This window comes from Malus sylvestris, chromosome 5, assembly GCF_916048215.2.
Source record: "Malus sylvestris chromosome 5, drMalSylv7.2, whole genome shotgun sequence".
NCBI lineage: Eukaryota > Viridiplantae > Streptophyta > Magnoliopsida > Rosales > Rosaceae > Malus > Malus sylvestris.
Genome location: NC_062264.1, coordinates 8893323 through 8915313, shown reverse-complemented (window position 1 = coordinate 8915313; position 21991 = coordinate 8893323). Strand labels below are relative to the sequence as shown.

At 40.1% G+C, this 21991-nt stretch overlaps 2 protein-coding genes across 3 annotated transcripts; one reads left to right on the top strand and one right to left on the bottom strand.

The window, feature by feature from the left end:
* The first annotated feature begins 10039 nt into the window (after positions 1-10039).
* Positions 10040-12867, top strand: LOC126621893 (transcription factor GTE7-like). The gene is made up of 4 exons (XM_050290508.1): positions 10040-11699; positions 11811-12027; positions 12157-12369; positions 12485-12867. Exons 1-3 carry the CDS (start codon positions 10263-10265, stop codon positions 12213-12215), a joined length of 1713 nt encoding a protein of 570 aa, XP_050146465.1. The 5' UTR covers positions 10040-10262; the 3' UTR covers positions 12216-12369; positions 12485-12867.
* A 1043-nt stretch (positions 12868-13910) lies between these two features.
* On the bottom strand, positions 13911-21582 carry LOC126621892 (rDNA transcriptional regulator pol5-like). Of its 2 annotated transcripts, none has more exons than XM_050290505.1 (9): positions 20922-21582; positions 20644-20769; positions 20348-20545; positions 18458-18685; positions 17174-18298; positions 16404-16691; positions 15518-15980; positions 14296-15325; positions 13911-14196 (listed from the first exon to the last, which is right to left on the bottom strand). In XM_050290505.1, the coding sequence occupies exons 1-8, from the start codon at positions 21459-21461 to the stop codon at positions 14469-14471; spliced, it is 3825 nt and encodes a 1274-aa protein (XP_050146462.1). In that variant the 5' UTR covers positions 21462-21582; the 3' UTR covers positions 13911-14196; positions 14296-14468. The 2 variants fall into 2 exon arrangements, with proteins under 2 accessions (XP_050146462.1, XP_050146463.1); XM_050290506.1 differs by having other exon boundaries at positions 13911-14192.
* Between the last annotated feature and the right edge of the window lie 409 nt (positions 21583-21991).

The following is a 21991-nucleotide window of genomic DNA, read 5'->3' as shown; positions in this document are numbered from 1 at the left end:
CGGCATTTATCGATGGTAGTAAACAAGAGTTTACAAATATGAGACAAGGAAGGTGATGATCGAGGGATATTATAGAAAGTTTTCAGACTTGCCTCGTTCCATCCAGATATTGTTGTTAATTTGGTGGAGGTGTTATGTTGTTTTAAGCTGAGTGGCAAAAAGGGAAGTGGTATTTTTGGGGTGATCACTATCCATTGTATTTCTTACCAAGAGCGTACAAGATGTTGTTGAGTCTTGAGGACTCTGAGAATATGATTAGCTAGAGTGAAGAGGAATAAGAAAAGAATGAGAATCAAAAGAAGACGATAAAGTTAATGATTCGTCATATCAAGGATATAGAAAGATTCAGAGCTTCGAAAGAAATGAAGCTAGAGTTAATTCTTCCAGCTGAGGTTTTAATGTCGCTGGTCAGAGTAAAAGTGATGGATATACTGGTAATCCCAGATATTTGAGACAAGGTGTCTCGAGTAAAGGAATTGTACCTTGTGCAGCAGGTACAAAATTAACACTTTGAGAAATGTGAAATTTATGAATGTGTTTATGTGAACAGAGGGGACACAGAATTGTGAATCGTCCCTAGAATCAGTTGTACTCAACAATTTTCCATGATATCATAGTGTCGATTCAGCAGAGTTATGGACTTAGTAGTTTGGTCGGATTGACCGTGAGTACAGAGAGATTTGATGAGTTATATGTTCAGCCGTACAGACCATGAGAAGTGGATTCGACTGACACATGAGAAATTGGTGAGTTATAGGCTCGGCCGTACCGACCACGCGGAGTGGATCCGGCCGACGTATTATTGAGATAAGAGTTGAATCAGCCTTATTGGTCATTCTAGTTGACTTCGGCTGATATATTTCTTATTATGTATGTTATTACCTAGAGAGTAGTAAATAAATGTAGTTGAGACGAGTGTATGTATTTTGCATTGAGTAACAAAATAGTAATGTTATATCTTTGAGAGTGGTTGCCTACTTATCGAGACAACGATGATTTATCAGTATTGCGGGCTGCAGACCGTAATATTAATAACTCATTCGTGGATTCGTTAAGCAAGCAACCCGGTAGATTATTTTATGTTAGTGTTGTACTTATTTAGAATGTTCAGTAATAATAAAGTATGTATTGGGTCAGTTAATTCTGTTCCATTAGATTGGTTGGTTATAATTGTGACAAGACGGAATGTTACGGGAAACCAGTACTTTCCATCGATCTGGACGACCAGAGATTACTTTTGTAAGTATGTAAAGTGGATTGAGTCAGGCCGTTATTTATGCTGTGAAAGCAAAGAGATTGTTTTCGAAAGGCTGTCAAAAATACTTAGCTCATGTGGTGCTAAATGATGTTGTTTGGAGTAGTGTGAATAATGTCGAAAGGGTTAGACTTTTCTTGATGTCTTCCTTGAAAGTATACCTGGATTGCCTTTAGGCAGAGATATGAGGTTCACTATTGAATTGTTGCCAGGTATAAATTTATGTTAAAGATTGGTTCAGGATGAGTTAAGGGAATTGGAAATTCATTTGAAAGAATTGGTTGATAAAATTTTCATTCAACCTAGTACAACACTTTTGAGGAGCACCAGTTTGTTGGTGAGAAAGAAAATGGACTTAGAGATCGTTCATTGATTATAGACAATGGAATTGGTAACGATCGAGAACCGTTATCCATGGTGATGTACTGATGTTTATTTAACCAGCTCAGAAGTAATTGCGAAGATTCAAAGATTGAATTGAGATCTGGTTACTACCAATTGAATATTATAAGTGACGTTGATCATAAGATGGTTTTTCTGGACTTGTTATAGTCTTTATGAAATTTGGTGATGCTATATGGATACTCATACTGTTTTATGAGTTGATGGATGAAGTATTCCAATAATGCTTTGATAAATTGATATCATTTTCATTGAAGATATTCTGGCATATTCTGAGCCAGAGCAGAGCATGTAAACGTATTAAGTCGATGAAGCAAAGATTGAGAGAACGTTGGTTGTATGCTAAGTAGCAAATGCTAAAGTTAGATGAATCAAGTAGCATTTCTGGGATATGTTATATATTCTTAAGGTATTCAAGTGAATCCTTAAAAGATAGCAGAAATTGAGGAATTGGAACAACCACGAGTTGTAATTGAGATTCGGAATTTCTTAGCTTACCAGGCTATCTTGGATGCATGTTGATGCAAATGTTAGGGTGATTGCATACGTTTCACGACAAATGGAATCTCATGAGATGAATTACCCTACGGGTGACTTGGAAGTCATGGTTACCATTCTTGCTATGAAGTTATGAAGGCATTATATGTTGATAAGAATGCAAGATTTACAAATCAAAAGAGTCTCCAATATTTGTTTACTCGGAAGGATTTTGATATGAGGCAACAAAGGTGGATTGAATTACTTAGTGATTATGATTGTACGATCAGGGTGATCGTGAATTGTTGTAGCTGATACACTTGGTGAAAAGATTGCAGTAAGATTAATGTCTGGCATGTTGCCAAGAGTATCATCTTGTGGATTGAAAACCAACGGAAAAAAAATTAAGATTGGAAGATCGAGAAGAAGTTATACTTGTTAAATTTCAAGTTAGGCCTGTTTGGTAAGGTCGTACTCGAAATTTAAATGTTTGACGAGGAAATTTAAGAATTAACCAAGGCAGAGAAAGGAGGGAAAAAGAATGGGTACATGATTCATGAATCAAATGGTATGTGGATACAAGAAAACAAAAAGTATGTGCCTAATGCTAAGGATTTAAAGTAAGCAATTTTGGACGAAGTACATTGTTTAACTTCTGCAATATTCCAAAAGTAATAAGATTTATCATACCATTCGACAGTTTTATTTGGTCAGCAGATTGAGGCAGAAAGAGATAAACCTTTGGATTGAGATAACTATTTTCTGTGTCGCAGTGGAAATAGAAAGATATTACTTTGGATTATGTGTACAAGTTTCCTTGTACATAGGATGGTTATGATCGAATTTGAAGTGATAGTTGGTCAATGTACCAAGTTAGTACAATTACTCCAGTGCTGAGTAATAACTTTTTCCCAGACAGGGCAACGGTACTTATTTGTTTTATAGAAAGAAGAATTGGTTTACGGAATTGCTGAGTTTCTTAAGTATGTTGGTTGTGCAGTTTCCGAAGTAATGCCATAAGGACCATGAAATGTGTCATGTGAGTCGGTTTTTGTTGACTTGTGAATGGAATGTTTCTGAATAGAGAAAGATCCGATCACGAAAGAGTTTTAGTAGGCCCTGAGACTTGGATGAGTCTCCTCGAAGTATTCAGGTGATTAAGTTAACCTGAAAGTAACCAGGAATGACAAAAGAGATTAACAGAGGGATATGCCACTAATCGAGTGTATAAGACAGATGGTTTTATATTTTCGAAGTTTCACCTTGGAAAAGTGTGATTCGGTCTGGATAGGAAGGCAAGTTAAATCTTAAGTGAACCGAATTTTATGTGATCATCGAAAGGTTGGTGAAGTTGAATACAGATTTAAATGGCTTCCAGAGTTGTTGTAAGTGCATGATGTGTTTCATGATTCGATATTTTGGAAAATTCACCACGAATAGAAATGGCGAGAATTGGAAAGGAGACAAGATAAGATTTAGACACATCAGACCATTTTTGATCACTAAAGGAATCAATAAAGTTGCATACAAGTAGTGATGTCTTCAGAGTTGGCTAAGGTACTTAATGTATTTTGGGTTCGATACGTTGTCACTAGGTGGCAGATTCGTCACATGAGATTCTGGTGCAACTATTGAGAATTAAGCTGGATCTAATTAGTGAGGAGCTATGGACGACTTTGGATTGGAAAAAGAAGGTCCTGAGAATTTAGACAGAGTAAGTGGTAAAAGTATTGTGGAGGAACCATTCAGCGGAAGAAGCTACGTGGGAGAAAGAGAATCGGATGAGAGAGATTTACCCGAGGCTATTGTATGAGTATGGTTGATTTAGTTGGTTGCTGGAATTTCGGGGACGAAATTCTATAAGGAGGGGAGATTGTCACAGCCCGTCCCGGAATTATAAATTCCGAGGACGTGAAAGTACGAAAATAACCTTAAACATGACAAGGTGCGTAAGTGTGAAGTTGGTTCAATCTAAGTTCATAACTTTTGGTTAATTAAAATATCTTGTGGGATAAGAACTTAGAATTAGGTTTACATTTATTGTATTAATTTTAGTTAAGGACTGAGAAGGGGCCACGTGGGATCCCCATTCCTTATTTCCCTCCCCAAAACCCGTAACTCCTTCTCTCTCTTTTTCTTCTTTCATCTTAGAAAACTCTCTCACTCTCTCTCTTACTCTCGAACATACGGACTCACACCCAACCTCAATCAAACCTCCACGAACGTCCAATTTAAGACTACCATCGTGATCCTGAGGACTTCACGAACACGATGGTACCCATTTCAGGTAAGTTTTACTTCGGAAAAACCCTAGTTTCAAAGTTCCCGTGAAGAGCACTGTTCATGATCTTCGAATTGACTTTGTTTTAGGTGAAACCAAGCTCACAGTGAGCTTAAGGAAATCCCAAGGAAGCTCGGAGTGCTTCGTTGGCATAAATTGGACGTCGGGATCACCTAGTTCGAAGGTAGGCCGAATTTTCATATTTTTGAAAAGTTTGATCCCGTTGTTTTTGAAGCTTAAAATTAGTCCATCGTGATAGGTTATGATTAGGGCTTCAATTTGGTATAAATTACGTGAAAAATGGATGAAAAACGAAGGAGAATAGCAAGTTTGAAAATTTTCCAGAAACCGGCGAACAGTCGCCGGCGACCGGCAACTCGCCGGAGAAGACAGGGAATATTCCGTCAGTTTTGACGGAATATGCTAACGGCGTGACTGACGCCGTTAATTATTTAACGGAATATGCTAGGATTTAACGGAATATTCCCTAACTGCCGTTACTGTGCCGTCAGTGTGCATGGCACGTGGCCGCGCGTGGGGGGCGCGTAGGTCCGTGCCACATCAGGCGCGTGGGGGCGCGTGAAACCTCCAAAAAATTATTTTAAAAATATGGGGATGATCCTGAGGTTGTGTAGGTCACAGTGGTATATTCATATACCCAATTTGAGCAATATATGAGGAGTTATTAGCTAAGAGTGGGATTATGCGTTAAATAACGTTAATTTGGTTACTTCTCGTATAGGCGAGGATTATACGGACGTTGGGCATGGCTAAGGGAGGCTCAGGGACCTTCGACACGTCGATGTATTCTGTGAGTGGGCAGTTTTGTTTTCCGTATACATATATACTTGCCGTTTTCCCAGAAATTGAAAATGCATGAAATTATGCTTTAAATGAAAATGTATAAAAGTATATGAGATATATTAGTTGAAATGCCATGCATAGAAGTATGCGAAAAGTATATAGAATTATATGAAAAATGTGAATCGAATTGCCATGCATGAAATGATATGAATTGATATATGATGCATATATATGAAATGGTGCGGTGGACGCACAGGTGAGTATCAGGTGAGTATTATTATTGTTATGATGATGTTGATGTATATTGAGCTCAAATCCTGCACCATGGTTTAGTGCTTATAGTATTCACCGCATCGCACGCTCGCCTTGGATCCAAGTAGATGCTGGTCGCATAGTCCACGCGGAGTGGGTGCGACGGGCCAGTCGTAGAGTGTTAGTGAGATTTCGACTGGTGGGTGACCTTAGATTATGTGCACAGATGATTGATGAGAAAACACTAGAGCGTAACTTGTGTGCAGAAGGCCGTACAGGTCACAGAGGTGACTCCGGCAGAGTGAGAGTGATAGATTTTGAGCTCTAGGTTCAACCGTTCAGGGCTATTAGAGGGCCTCCGGTTGATTACTTCTTGCACCTGATATAATTATTGTTGATGCATTCATATTATACTGTTGAATTTAGACATGGCATGGCATAATTGTAATGAAAAATGTTGAGATAGTGATTTGAAGTTTTGAGATTATATATGTATATTTATATTTTACATTTCTGGGAAAGTATACAAGTTTTACGGAGAGGGGTTACAACGTTTGCGAAATGTTTGGATTTGGAAAAGAATTGTTTTACTGACCCACTCAATTTTGGTTTTGCGCCCCTCCAGGTTCAGGAATCACAAAGGTGTGGTGACTACGAGGAATTCGACGGTGTTCTGACAGATTGGACAAAATGAGGACTCACCTTCGGGTGTATCAACTTATAAATTGTATCTTAAAGCTTCCGTACTGTGCAAATGGTTACGTCACTCTCACGTGACGGCCAGCATGCCCTCCTTCGGGACGGGGTGTGTCACTTGGAGTGATGAGTTTACTGGAAATCCAAATGATAAATTTAGAGGCTATCTAGACACTTTTAAGTTCCTTGTCAAATGGTGGAATAAGGAAGTTCTTGGAAATGAAAAACCGATGTTTGAGCTAGATGAAAGCATTGAAGCATTGAACTAGTAGAAATCACATTGGGCAAGATTATTTTGAGCCTACTAGTCAACACTTTCGAACATATTTTAAAAGTCACATTGCAAGATTAATGGGTCGAAGCTACGTCATTTCAAGCAGATGCTTCGTTTTTGGAATGAGCGTAACATATGTATAATTAATTTTTGGGCAAAAGACTGTTTACTACCCTCATGTTTCATGGTTTTCAACATTTAGTACATCAAGTTTTTTTCGTCCCAGAGTCATACCTAAAGTGTTAATTTTGGGACAATCTCATACATCCGTTAGTCAAACTGTTAAGTCTGCTGTTAACTGATGACGTGGTGCCTATGTGGACAATGATTGGGCACCACGTGTCATTAAGGGTCCACGTTTTGGAGAAGGAGTTAAAAAAAATTCAAAAATTCAAAAAAAAAAAAAAAAAACCCTGTCTTCTACCTCCCCCAACCCCCCGCACCCTCTCCCTCCCTTCTATCTTCTGCAAACCGCACCCCTTTCCCTCCCTGACTCGCAGCCACCTCATTGTGGTATATACCCACCTCTCATTCCTTGATTTCCAGCTCTACTTTCTCCGGCTCTTGTTCGCCTTCCACTGCAACAGCTGACAGCGGAGTGCCCTTAGACTCTATCTGATAAAAAACAAACAATTACCCATAAATTCAGACACAATTTCAATGCAGTTCAAAGTAAAATCCAGCAAAATGGAGAAGAAAATTAAGAGATATGAAAAACTAAGAACCTGCTGAGCTCCAACAATGGAGCAAGACGATGACGGAAGAGAGAGCGAGTTCGCTCTACGCGCGTTGAAAGCGGAGGCGGAAATGGTAATGTTTGAAATTTGAAATTTGATTTTGGATTGCCTGACTGTAGAAATTAATCGAAACCCAGGTGGGATTTGGTGGGTTGGTCGAGAATTGGCGGAGATCGGCGGAGACTGTGTCCGGTGAGAGCTTTTCCGGGGAGAGATTCTCGATTTGTTTGATTGAGGACTCGATTTGGGAGATGAGAAGTTGATGAGATTGCGATGGAGGTTGGGAATTGGAGTGGCCTTGCCGGAGCTCCGGTGTTGAGAGCTCGGCGATCCTCATTTGTGTTGGTGCAGAGGAGAGAATGGAAGGATAAGGGAGGGTGGTGCAGGTTGTAGAAGAGAGAAGGGAAGGAAGGGGTGCGGGTTGCAGAAAAGAAAAGGGTTGCAGGGTGCGGTCTCCAAATTAATTTTCTAGGGTTTGGTGGGTTGGTGCAGAGAAGAGAATGGAGGGATAATGGAGGAAGGATGAGAGAAGGGAGGGTGGTGCAGGTTGTAGAAGAGAGAAGGGAAGGAAGGGGTACGGGTTGCAGAAGAGAGAAGGGAGGGAGAGGGTGAAGGGGATGAGGGAGGGAGAGGGTGCGGGGGGTTGGGGGAGGTGGAAGACAGGGTTTTTTTTTTTTTTTTTTTTTGAATTTTTGAATTTTTTTTAACTCCAAAAAAAAAAATCCACGTGGACCCTTAATGACACGTGGTGCCCAATCATTGTCCACATAGGCACCACGTCATCAGTTAACAGCAGACTTAACAGTTTGACTAACGGATGTATGAGACTGTCCCAAAATTAACACTTTAGGTATGACTCTGGGACGAAAAAAACTTGATGTACTAAATGTTGAAAACCACGAAACATGAGGGTAGTAAACAGTCTTTTGCCCTTAATTTTTCGTATCATTTTTATGGAACTAAGTAGGGGACGGATTGAATGCAGTTGTTACATTTTAAAAATTTATTTTCTCGATCCAAACACATTTATTAAAACACTTCACTGTATAACGTGATTTTAATTATTGGGATTTGTTTATCTCTATTCACTTTCGCATTGGGAAAAAAATCTTGTGTGACTTAACTTGTCACTAAATCATGTTGAGTTGCAATATCACATTGTTTATAACTTGCCAAGTGTTAAGCATTGTTGTATTAGTACAATTTCTTATTTTCAATTTTATATCTTAATTAATAAAAAATTAATTTAAAAAACTATAAATTTTTAAAAATCACAAGGTTCTCTTTCTCCACGACTTGGCATGGCAGCGGGGAAATTGTGTAGATCTTATGTAATTACCGGTTCAAAGGTTCATTAATCCAACTTATATGAATTTGGTGTCTCACTAACAATATTGTCTCTATAAATTATCAAATAAGCATCGTGGAAATATAAATTCTAACACCCAAATCCAATTTCCATCATTTCAACTCTCAAATCCAATTTCCAAATTCAACACCCAAAAGTTCTCTTAAAAGTGAGACTTTGTATGAACTCTCTGTCACCTCATGCTTTTTTCACAATTTACGTGTCAACATTATAAAACATTATGCCACAAACATAAGGTGATACAAAGCCCATGAAGAGTCACACTTTAAAAGAATCTCCTTAGCATTTATCTTTTCCTAAATAGACCGCTCGCTTTTGGAGTAGAATTCTCTCTCTCTCTCTTATTACCATCCCCTCCCATTCCCTCCTCTCACACTTTTCTTTTTGTTTTTTTGTATAAAAAATTCAAATAAGATAAGAGAAGGGGAGGGTGATTAGAAGGGGAGAGAATCATACTCCCTCTCTTTTTGTCCAAATCATTTTGCTAAATGATGCAGTTCTAAGAATCTTAATATTTGAATTTTATGAATAAATACAAACATATCAATACAACTATTTTAGCATAATTAACAACCAAACCGCCACTTAGTACTAAGGTCTGATGGTGTTCTTCTTCACTTGTAAGAGAGATGTCTTAGATTTGAATATTGTAGATGGCGAATTTGATACCAAATCACGTTACATATTGTGTGACTTAGCCGAATTATCTCTTTCTCTTAATTTAAAATATATCGTTGTACTAAAAGAAAAAAAAACAACCAAACCTGCTCTTCCAATTACAATTATCCAAATTAATTAATGTCACTCATTTCTCCAAACGTGCGGCCCATTATTATTCAACCATACACCGACCCTTACAAGATCATAAGAGGGCTTATATTTTGAGGAATTTCTTTTAAAAAAGAAAAAAAAATTAAAGCTCAGGTGTTCTTTTATTATTGTTTTAAATTTTTTCTGAGGGTGAAACTCTTGTCGTTTCAGGTGTCGCTACGAGGCTGGATATAAATTGTCGTTTTTCGTAACCCCGTATCTCGTTTGCATTTACCAAAGTACCCTTGAAAACCAAAGGGAGTCTTACACGGGATCACTGCCCCCTCATTGCGCGTGTGCTTAACTTCTCTTTTACGGCGGAACGCACAGCCCCACATGACCCAGCCCAGTCCACGTCATCGGATGTGGACCCCACGCTTCGCTTTGGAAAAGCCCTAAATGCACGAAACATTCATTCCAAATTCACTCCCAAATCAAACTCCAAATTACAGATCCCGCCTCGAGGAAACCCTTGCTCCCAATCCAACGGTCCACGTTCGGCCACGTGCACTGGCCTTTTCCATCCCTACCGTCCCTGCCAGAACACGCGGTCAGTTCCACGGGCAGCAAGGAATTCATGTTCTACCGTCGGATCAACGGTCCTAGCCCAATCGACGGTCATAAAGGTGCCCGAAACGTCCTCGGGTAGATCTGGCCGCCTTTAAGAAGCGGCCTGGTCCTCCTCTGGTTCCTCGCTCAGATTAAGGGTAAAATCCCACAAACCCTAACCTCTCTCTACGCAAAGCTTCTTCATCCCTCTCTCTCTCTCTGCCAATTTTTTGGAGGCGCGTGTGGGTCACGTCTGGGCGATTCATGGTGCCTGGTCCATCACCTGCATTGAGAATCCCTAGCCGGAGCTCAACTGGAACCCTAGCCGAGGGCGAAGCTTCGAACACCGTACAGCTATGGCGTCCGCCGTCTTAGCGAACCGGAACGAACCCAATTGGCCGCAGCAACCCAGAGGTGGAGGAGCCGGAGCCGGAGGAGGATTCATGGGGAAAGTTCCCTTTTCTTCTTCAAACACTCACCGTAACCCTAACCCTAAAAAGCGACAATTCCAAGCTCATCATTCCGATTTTAACGATGAGTCGCCGGCCGTCACTCAGACTGCATCAGACGACGCTTCGTCGATCAACCACCATCGGCGATCGAACACAAACGACGTCAATCCCGTTCAGTCCCAATACGTCAGCTTCAACATCGCGAGCTATTCGAGAAAAGAGCTGGTTGAGCTCAAGAACCGCCTCCTCTCTGAGCTCGACCAGATTCGCGTCCTCAAGAATCAAATTGAAGCCGGCGACTTCAACCCTAAGTCGGCTCACAAGAAGCCGATTGGCAATAAGAAGATGGCTGGGTCGAAACGGTCCTTACCGATCGCTCACGGCAAGGAATCGAGTTCTAATTCCAAGAGGTCGCATTTGGAAAACGGGGATTCGATGAAGAATTGTGGGCAGGTTTTATTCAAGCTGATGAAGCAGAAGTACGCCTGGATCTTCAACAGGCCGGTTGATGTGGTTACGTTGGGCCTTCATGATTACTACGACATCATCAAGAAGCCGATGGATCTCGGCACTGTCAAAACCAATCTTGCCAAGGGTCTCTATTCAACGCCTTCTGATTTCTCAGCTGATGTACGATTGACTTTCGAGAATGCCATGCGGTACAATCCCCAAGGCCACGAGGTGTATAATTATGCCAATCAGCTTCGTTCGAGGTTTGAGGAGTTGTTTCAGCCTCTGATTGACAAACATGGAGATGAATTCCGGTCGGAAAAGGGTTCTGATGAGGAATTGCAGGCGAGTTCCTGGAACCATGTTGAGCCCGAGAGGGTTTCAAGGAGGGAGGCGCCTGTTCGGATCGAGAAGAAACCTGAGCCAGTTCGGCCTCCGCCAGTCCAATCATCTCCCGTTCCAGCTCCTGTGAGCTCATCAAACCCGTTGTCAAATCCAGCATTGGCGCAATCTTCTCCTGTGAGGACGAACTCACAGTTGAAGGGGTCTGGAGTGAAGCCATTGAAGCAGCCGAAGCCAAAGGCGAAGGACCCAAACAAGAGGGATATGAGTATGGAGGAGAAGCAAAAGTTGGGAATTGGGTTGCAGAGTTTGCCTCAGGAGAAGATGGAGCAGGTTGTGCAGATTATAAGGAAGAGGAATGGGCATTTGAAGCAGGATGGGGATGAGATTGAGCTTGACATTGAGGCTGTCGATACGGAGACCCTTTGGGAGCTTGATCGGCTTGTGACGAATTGGAAGAAGATGGTTAGCAAGATAAAGCGGCAAGCATTGATGGGCAACACCAACAGCAACAGCAATAGCAACATTGCTTCAAACAGAGGCCACGGGGTAAGTGCCTGATTGAGTTCTGAAGTTTCTTTACAATGGCATTGTGTTTATACTATGATTATGCTTGCACAATGTTTGCTTACTGGAGTTGCGAGTTTTTTGCTGTTCTAGGATCAACCTGCGAGTGAGAAAGTTGAAGTAGCAGCAACAGCAGAGCCAAAGAGGTCGAAAAAAGGCGAAGCAGGAGATGAAGATGTGGACATTGGCGATGACATGCCAATGAGCAGCTTCCCACCAGTGGAGATTGAGAAAGATGTAGGTGGCCATGCTAGCAGTGACAGTTCAAGCAGCTCTGGTAGTTCGAGCAGTGGCTCCTCCTCATCAAGCGGTATAACCCAAAACTGAAATATGGATTTAGATTTGGTGTAAATGAAGTTTTACTGTTTCTGAATTAGAATGAAAAAACAAAACAAATAGAGAGAGAGCTTAAATGTGTTGCGGGGTGGGATGTTTGCAGATTCAGATTCTGGTACTTCTTCAGGGAGTGACTCAGATGACGATAACGCTCAATCCTAGTCTGTGCATTCAATTTCATTAGAATTGCATTAGAATTGGAAGACAGACATGGAAGAAAATACCCATGTGGGAAGGAAGCAAGCTGGATAAAGAGCATGCTTTCCATGTGGGAAGGGGAGGGCCTTTAACTGTTTGGGTGGATTGCTTTGTTGAGGTAATGTTTGCTGTAATTGCTTCTTTATGATATTATGATGCTGCTGCTGCTGCTGCTGATTATGGTTTGTGAAACGTGAGCTGAATGGTATTGTTGACTCTGTTGATGCGAGCAGGATCGGGAGTTGTACCACTGCGCAGAAGTTAAATGTGTGAGCTACTTCTTGTGTGATGGTCGGCTGGTGGCGCTGGCGCTGGCGCTGGCGGCTGCATGCATTGCAGTTGTTGGGGGATTTGGTAGAAGTAGTAGTGGGAATTGGTAGTTTTGCTTGGGAGGTGTAAAAACAAAGAAATGTGAAGAAAAAATTTGTTGTTGGTGGGTTAGAGAGAGAGAGAGAGAGAGAGAGAGAGGTGGTAAAAATTGTAGTGAAACTTACTAGTAGTGGAAAGAAAGAAACAAGTAATGGGGGTTAGTAGTGGGAAGAGAGATTAGAGAGAGAGAGAGATTTGTACACAATATTTTACAGAGAGTGAGAGTACATAATTTCCCCATTTACATCATTATGCTCATGTGCTCCTGCCCTCCTGCCTCCTGCCTCCTGCCTCTCTACTCCTTTTTTTCATCCCTTTTGCTTTGATTTTGATTAATTAATTTAAGCACGGAATTAAGGGAGGGATCATTTGATTCAGTTAAGTAGAGCCACAAAAGTAGTCCAAACAAAGAGATGGCTCTCGTAGTCATCCCAAATCAAATTTGCAAGTTAGGTTGGAAATTCTTTCTATAATAAACAAGCCGTGGGTGGTGAGGTAATTAAATATCAATTTAGGTATGCGTTGGATATATAAATATAATGACGAAATGAAAATGAGAAATATTATTTGCAGTCGAGGAGGGAGGCGTGATAAGTTGCCAGCCTTTGCATCTCTATAGAGCATGTGCTCTGCTGCTCCTCCTCCTCCTCCTCCTCCTCCATTGCCACTAAGTGCGAGAGATTAAAAAGAGTATCATTTTCCGAATGCCTGCCTGCCTGCCTGCTTCAATCGAAGTTGATATTCCAAACTCCAATCCCAACAAAGTTGATTGAAAACCGATATGTGTATTCTCTCTGGCTCGAACGGGTTTTGTTTGATCCCATATCCACGTGCGACTTGCTATTTATATTTGTACATCGGAACCCCCTGTACTGAGATCCAAAACAAAGGGATCCGCCTGCTTGTGTTTCCCCGAGCACATGGGCAACTAATTCTAGCATTATCTCGTAATGAAATTACCAAACCAAAGCAAGATGAACCTGTAAGGATGATAAGATTCCTAACACATCAGAAACTCAAACCACTCGTACCACCAAGTCTTGTTCGTTCAGTTTTATGTTGTTGTTGTCCTCAATTTCAGGTCATTTTTCTATAAGAAAACTAATGAAAAGGGCTTGAAAACTTTGAGTTTTAATGATAAGGACAAAATAAAGGGTAAAATGAATAGTACCAGGATTGACTTTTTAATGTAAAAATATGATTTTTCGTTAAAGTGAACAGTACCAGATGCTTTTCGTTAAAGTTTCATTTTTCCATGGCAGTGGAACATAGGAAAAAGAATTTTAAACATTTCGAAACGTCAAAATCCTGTTTGCTTTTGCAAATGGTGCCCCAATCTGTCCTTTGATGGTGTGTTCAAATTCAAAGTGTTGATCCCAAAACAGAAAACGTCAATACTCGAGACGCGCGCACGAAATAGACCAATCAGCCCATCACCTCATGCAGCATACACTCGAAAAAACAAATTATGAATCAAGTACAATACAAGAGATGTCGGGGAATTCTAGTTCTTCGATTGAAAATATGTGAAACCTTGTTCCAAGTACATACCTTCCTGCTACCCCCTTAACTCTTCCTGTCCGAAAAAACTACTCATATAAATAACTGCTAAATGAAATCACAAACTCAAAAAATGTTTGACCGACGGAAACTTCTTTCAAGTTATAACACGTACCTGCCTCAAGAAAGTGGCGTCGAAGAGCAAGTATCAGCTCAACCTTGATCCAAAAGTCAAAAATGGTGATTGGTATTACCACAAACTGCTTCTGAGTATTGTTGTTTGGGGACTGAAAGAAGCTTCCCTTGAACATAAATACAAAACATAATCGTTCATGAGCTCAGCAAGTTTCACTCATGTGGTACCGTCTTCATTTTAATAAATTGTGCACTGAGTTGCGATTCACACTTGGCATGAGCATCTGGGGATAATTTTTTAAGGAAAGACTTTGTCAGCTTAAGGGTTGTTATCATCTGAAGGATCCTGCTACAAAACTTCCGCGCTTCAGCCTGCCTTGACTGTTTTTCTGATATATTTGTCAGCAATTGTTCTATCAGACGACAGAGTTTCGGCAGATGGCTTTTCATGATATTCTTCAGCGCTTCCTGGCTACTTCCATCAGTGGAGCCCAGGGACTTCAATATTTCACTCACCAAATCAAGTGCTTCTACTCGCCGAAAATCTGACTTTGAAGTGCCACATTTCTCCAACAGGAAGCCAAACAGATGGTGCCCTACCCATGGCCTTCTTCTAAATATTTCTTTCAAAAATCCAGATTTGATTTGAGATTTTTTACTATTGAAATACTCCACTAGAACTCCCTGGAAAATATCAAAAATCCTCTGCAGCTCAGACTCCGGAAAATTTCTTGCTTCAACGATCTTCAGAATCCAGAAAGTGGAGCTCTGTGCAAGGCTAGTAATCATTTTGTGTCGGTTCCATGAAGCTGACTGTTTCTTCTTGGACAGGTTGGTTGCGGATTTCTTTCTCTTAATAGGTTTTGAGGCCAACTTCAGATTCTTTTGCAGCAAAGATTCTAAAGTAGATAATTGCACATCTTCACCCTTCGGATAGTCCTTTGCTTTAAAAATTTTCTTTTGCATTATCCCCCATACACGCTGTCCTAGCTGCTCACTACTTTCTGCACTGGGTGGTTCAATAAATGCCCGAGCTAAGTTTGAGTACACCAACAAAACCTGCGGCTTGCCTGTTTAATTGAGTCAACCAGGTGCACAAATACAGATATCAGATATCAGATCTATGAATCCCAATTTCCTTATAAAACACATAACCCAACAAGCTAAACTTAAATGAAAGAAATATATTTTTTAATTCGTGCTTGCAAAACATGTTGTAAGCCATTTCCGTATTTCAACTAATTTGAATAAAACACACTTGCCTGGATTTTCATGTAGGTAAATTTCTAGCAATGAAAGAACACGAAGCTTAAACAGCATGAGTTGGTGATGTGCAGTATCACCCCCAGCTAGATTCTTTCGCTCTTTGAAGATCTGGGTAAGGTAAGTATCCATTCGAAACATTGCATCATCATCCATTCCTCCATCAGAATCATCAGAAGCTTCAGGATTTTCTTTGCCAACTGCCTCAACCGCATCAGCAGCCTCAGAGTCGGCCTCAGAGTCATCTGGCTGCTCATCACTGTCACCTGTTTCACCTGTCTCAGCCTTATCAATTCCCTCATCTTCTTCAATGTTAAGAAAATCTTCATCATCTTCTTCATCGTCAAAAATGTCGTCACTATCAGCATCTTGATGTCTAGCAGGTTTCAAATTCTTCCTGATGACCCTCAACATCCGCAACAGACCATCATCCGTGATATCATCACAGAAGCATTTAAAAACCTACAAGACATGGACTCCAGATAATTAGTCTATTTAGGTTTTGCTTAAAACGTCCCCACATGTGTGCACGCACAGAGGCACACATACACACACACGTATACACACATACACAGGAAGATTTCTAAACATATATGCACTGCAGTATTCTAGTTCATCAATTTGGTATCTAATAATGTACCTCCAGCACAAAATATACTAGTCTAGCATCAGAAGAGAGAACTAAACAGCCCAACTAATCATATTACAGAATTAAAAAGAATAATTCCAGTAAAGTATCAGTGAAAGCACATGATATCATTCAGAGATAAATTGTCCAACTACATAAATAAAATTCAAAACATTGTAATATCAAATAAATTCCTAACATTCCAACATAGCATATATGTAAGATAATTCAAGTATCCACAAGAACATCCATCACACCTGCTCGATTGCAGTTCGCATGGGAGCTGATGACTGTGGCAGCAAAGAAAGCAATGTATCCACAAGAACATCCATCATGGCAGGTGCACCCTCATCATCCAAGTCATCTTCTCCAGGGGAATCAAGAAGATCAGCAACAGGAAAAGCTTTCTTACAACATATCATAAGCTCAGAGACTGCTTCTAAGTATTCCTTTGGTCGAAGGAGCATTTGCAAAAGCAGCTGGATGAGTAAGTATCTTAGTGCATGCAACCTATTTGCATCACTAGTAAGCTGACAATTCCTTTCCTGCAATTGAAGCATTCAAGAAGCTTCATGTCATGCCAAAAAACATGGAAAGGACAGTACAACCAAGAAACTGAAAGACTAAAATAGAATTAATTAAAAAGCATGCATCTTAAACTTGAGTTCAAAGTAGTTCTGCCGAAGATGGCCTAGAAGGTAAGACCACACCATTTACAAGACCCCGGAATAAGGCATCAATAGAATCAAACCAATCTTGAGTCGGATGAAAACAACAAAAAAAAAGGCCTTTACTAGGAAATAACGCATCAAAAACACCATACCCTAATTTTAAATCTCACTGATTCCATGTTTTATGACATATTGGGGGTCATATCCAACTTATTCCAGTCTAAAATTTGAAACTCAACTTGAAATCAAAAGAAATTTAGGTTGATCAGATGCATAATTACGTGGAGTGAAGTACCTCTTCTGGGAAAGTACCTGACGTATAATTACATGGAACTAAAAAGGGCCAAGGAATGTACCTCTTTTGAGAGTGAAGTTTCCATTGCTTGCAATTTTTTCAAAGTGTTTTCTTCCTCAGTTTCCAAAGGCCGAAAATATGAGACGGAAGGAATACTGCACAAAGTGCTAAGGAACCGCATAAAGTATGAGCCAAGGTCACTTTGCTCTACGCAATTTAGCAAGGGACCTGACCCCTCTCCTTTCTGAGAGTTTGCAAACAGTAACTGGAGCTGCTCAATACACATCCTGCAAAGGGCACTTGAGACGGCAGTTTTTGGCCACCTAAATGTCTCTTGTAATTCAAGGGATGTTACTTCAGACCCAAGAGATGCGGTGAACAAACCCTGAACTGCTAGAAACTTCAAAATTCCTTTTTGGACCCTAAATTTTGCTTCAGGATCCAGTTTCAAATTTTTCAATATACTAGGGAGGGATTCCACAATCCATGTTTTCAAAAAATCAGAATTTCCCATGGTTCCAACAGAATCCTTGTCTTCAACAGAACCTATATCTGAATTGTCATCTGTCGTTTGACTCTGATCTGAAGGCTCCTCAGTAGTATGTTTTTCATCCAGAAACATGTTCAACAGGTTCTGAATGAACAGCATGCAACCAGATTCTGTTCTGAAATCTGACATCAAATCCTTAACTGTTTTTGTTCGTGTAATGCCATCAAATTTTCCGTTGCTATGTTTCTGTAGAGCCACAATGACAGAAACCCTTCTCACGTCATCATCCCCAACCCAAACAGTTAAAGTTTTAAGAAAATGTTGCACAACTTTATAAAGCCAGGAATCCTTTGTAGAAAGTATATCAATCATGCACTGAACAATCTTGTATGACAGAGTAATCGAAATAAAAGATGCAGGCAACTTTGGTAGAAGAAGAAGCAGAACATCGAAGGCCAAGTGTTTGCGGTCATGAGATGATGTTAGAAGCGATCCCTCAATGATAACCTCACAGAAACACTGGAAGTTCTTTGCAATTTCTTCATCAGAAGAGCTAGACTTGCGATTCTTTTTGGGCCTTTTCAAGGAATTTGAAACAGAAATTGCATCTTCAGCCTGCAAAACTCTATCAGGTAAAAGCATGTTTACCAGAACAGGCCACACATTGTGAACACGAGGCTGACCAAAGGTGGATTCCTGTAATATTCCACACAAACCAAAAAGTTCAGGAATGGTTTTGTTAATAGTAATATTGTCCTCCATAATGAAGCTTCCATCATGCAGAAAAATATGCACGCCCACACATAAATGGAACACACCAACACAAACCCACACATAAACACAAACCCACACTACCTTCAAGCAGTTAGCAAGAGAAGACAGATGGTCAGCAGAAAACAGTTTGTCAGGGCTGAATGGAACTGGCAAAAGGTTCCCAAAACTTGAACTTTCAATAAGAGTTTTTTCTCTGATTTTCAGAGCCAGAAGTAATGCATCAGGATTTCCAATTTGAATAGCTCCTTCAAACCACTCATTAAGTCCTGGGGCCTCTAGAATGTGATTCAGCAAAGCTTCTGAGTGCAACTGCAAATATAGAATACACAGAAGTAAATGCATTAGGACATGATGATGGCAAGGACCTATGTATTCACAATAAAAAAAATCGGGTTAAAAAAAACAAGGAGCTAAAGCAAAGCAGTGGAAACAGAAGCAAGAACCCCTGTCTCTGCACATAGAAGGACATATTCTAGAAGAGGAAACGCTTCAACCCCTCAAAATGAAGGCAAAATGTACGTACAAGAACCATTCACCAAAGTGTAGAATACAAAGACTTAAATTCGCTCTCTATATCCCACCCCTTCAATTTCGGCCTGGATTCTTACCAAGGAACCCTGGGACTAACTGTTATAGCCTGATCTGATAATATATTTGAATGAAAAATGTTTTTCTTTTCCTTCTAGTTCTATATCATTTAACAACTTGAACTTGACTAGAACTACAAGCATGAAAGTCCTGTTAGAAGACAAAGAAAAGAGATCCTCAATCAAGCTGTAAAATGTAGACTTCAAAGCATAGAATCACACCAGTTGAAACCACAGCTGCAGCCTCCAGATGCTGTCTAAAGGCTACAATGTTAACCAGTTCTCATACACCAAAGCATGATTTATGGTAAAGTACAAAATTTAGGTACGAAATTGTCTTACAAAATTTGTACAAAGGAAGGTTGTATTTAGAAACACATAATCACAGACACCATATTTATTTTTACAGTTATTTATCTATTGTGGATATTCAATAAAACAATGTAGAATACATTATAGAATAATGCAACTAACATATAAAGTCTGCAATTGTGAGTGAAATAAACTTAACAGGATGATCTTCACTAAATGAAAGCAATGATGAAAAGAAATAAAAAGACACAAGTTTTACTTGCTTTTTCTGTCTTCTAAAATAAATTGAATATGAACTATGGCATGTCCCTTAAACAGGACAAGAAGCGATAAACAGTGGCATGTCCCTTAATGAGATGGCACTTGACGAAATGCAGAGAAATTAATCTACATGAAATGCTTCGGCAACTGCATGACCAAATCAAGGGCCATTTGAATTTAATGTACATTTACATCTAGGATAGAACAATTTAATAAAAGCCCAGCCTACTGTACTACAGAGGCATAAACAATTGGAAAGCTAAGACAACGTCAAGAATTTTGGCAAATTTTAAAGCCACCTAGTCTGTGCTGATAAATAAAATCCAAATAATTGATGAAAAGTTATCTGCAGATCAACTAAATTCATGGATTATTTGGTAATTTGGCCAGTGCTCGGAAATTCATTTCAGGGATTCACCACTGACAAATGTTGACTACCTTCTTACACAAACGATTAAACAAAACCCAAAATTATATTTAACAAAAATTTAAGACTCAAAAGACCATTTGCATGGTGTTGTAACTCGATCAACAAAGTCAGGTTTAGGAGCTGACGCATAATTAACACACAGTCCAATGACATAACATGCTAAGTTTATACAGCCAGTCTAAATATATCTGCTTATTCAATGAGTTGAAAAAAAAAACAACTTAATAATCAGTATAAATTCAGAACAATCATGTAGCAAACATTTGATTGGAACTGAATTTTGTGGCATAGATCGCTGAAATCATCATCGTTATTGACCAGGCATAGAGATTATATATTGTCCACATGCAAGGCAATATTTCGTTTATCAGGAAAATTTACCTTCTCGATCAAGTCTACAATAACCGAAACAACAGGCTCTTGCAAGTATCGCTTCTTTGATGCAAGGGCAATGAGAAGACTAGTGAATTCCTTTATGAGAGGAGTATTTCTATCAGAAACCCACTCCTCGGCTAGTCTTCCTGATCGGGCAATAGCACCATAAGCAAATAAGCGACCCAAAAGATGATCCCTTTGTTCCTGCAATGCAACGAGGAAGCAATAACTAAACTTTCTAGGGAAAATACAGCAATTGAATCAAAGAATTCTTTGAAATATAAAGCAAAGGTTTTGCCTACCTGACCCTTCATTGATGAAGAGACCTCTAAGAAATCAACAATAAGTTTCAACAATGAGTTCACCTTGATGCTGGGGATCGTACTTACTAAAATACTTAAACCTAATGCAAACCCTTGTCTTGCACACTGGAAAAGAAATATAGTACATATAACAAAAGTTAGCCACACAAGTTGAACATATAACAAAAGAAATATAGTATACAAAATAATTCAAAAACACGAATACCATGCCACATTCACATATCAAGTAAGACAAAGTAATGGAGGAAAATGAAAACCTCTCTAGATGAAGAAACGCCGCGAATGAGTCTCCGCACAGCATATCTCAAGGAAGGCGCACAATCATTCAACCCATCATCCTTCTCGGCATCCAACTTCACTCCACCCTCAACCAACTCCTTATTCTCAAGCCCATCATAAGCTCTCTGCACAGCCACTAACTCCATAGCCAAAGCCTCCGCCGCGGCTTCTCTAACAGACCCATCAGCCGAAGACAAGTCCTTAAACACACCGACATGGAACTCTGGAAGAACCCCACTCGTCGAGGACGAAGCGGGCACCTCCATTGTTTTGGGTTCTTTGGGTTTGGTCTCCTCAGTGTGGAGGCGCCTCACTTTGTCCAAAGCTTTTCTTTTCTTTTGTCTCTCCATGGGTTTGACGGCGGTGGGAGCGGTAGACGAAGAAGGGGCAGAAGCTTCTGTTGTCTCCTGCTTTGTTTTGCCCTTCTTCGATTTCTTCAGATTACTGAAGCCGCCGTCGTCAGCGACGGCATCAGCCGCAGCTTCCATGGAAGTGGAGCTTCTCTTTTTACTGCCCATATGAATCAAAATTCAATCGGAGCTTAGGATTGTGGGAATATGGGAGGCAATGGGAGAATGAAAGAAAGAGGCTGCTGGGAAGGGAAGAACCGAACAAGAAGAAGAATAAGGGTTTAGGTTTGGGGGTTTAGGTTGGACAGAAGAGGCGCTGCTTCTATACTATAGTACGGAGGTGGGCAATAGATGCGTTTTTAAGAAGAGCCACACGATAGATCTTGACGGCTGACATGTTACGCGAGGCAACGGCTATTGGAGGGCAAAACTAATAAAATTGCTCTTATGATTTACTATAAATAGTAATTACATTTATACAAGTCCACCATTTTCAAAGAAGGAAGGGTAAGAGCAAGAGTGATTACGATTCACAAATATATATATTTTTTAATGTTTTGTGCCTTGTAATTGTGTACTTTATTTTTTTTCTTTTATCTAATGATAAATTTTGTTAGATTAGTTACAGGGTTTGAATCTGCGCCGTTATGCAAAGGCTTAATTCATTTTCACTACTGTAGTAAAGGGTCACTTGCGTA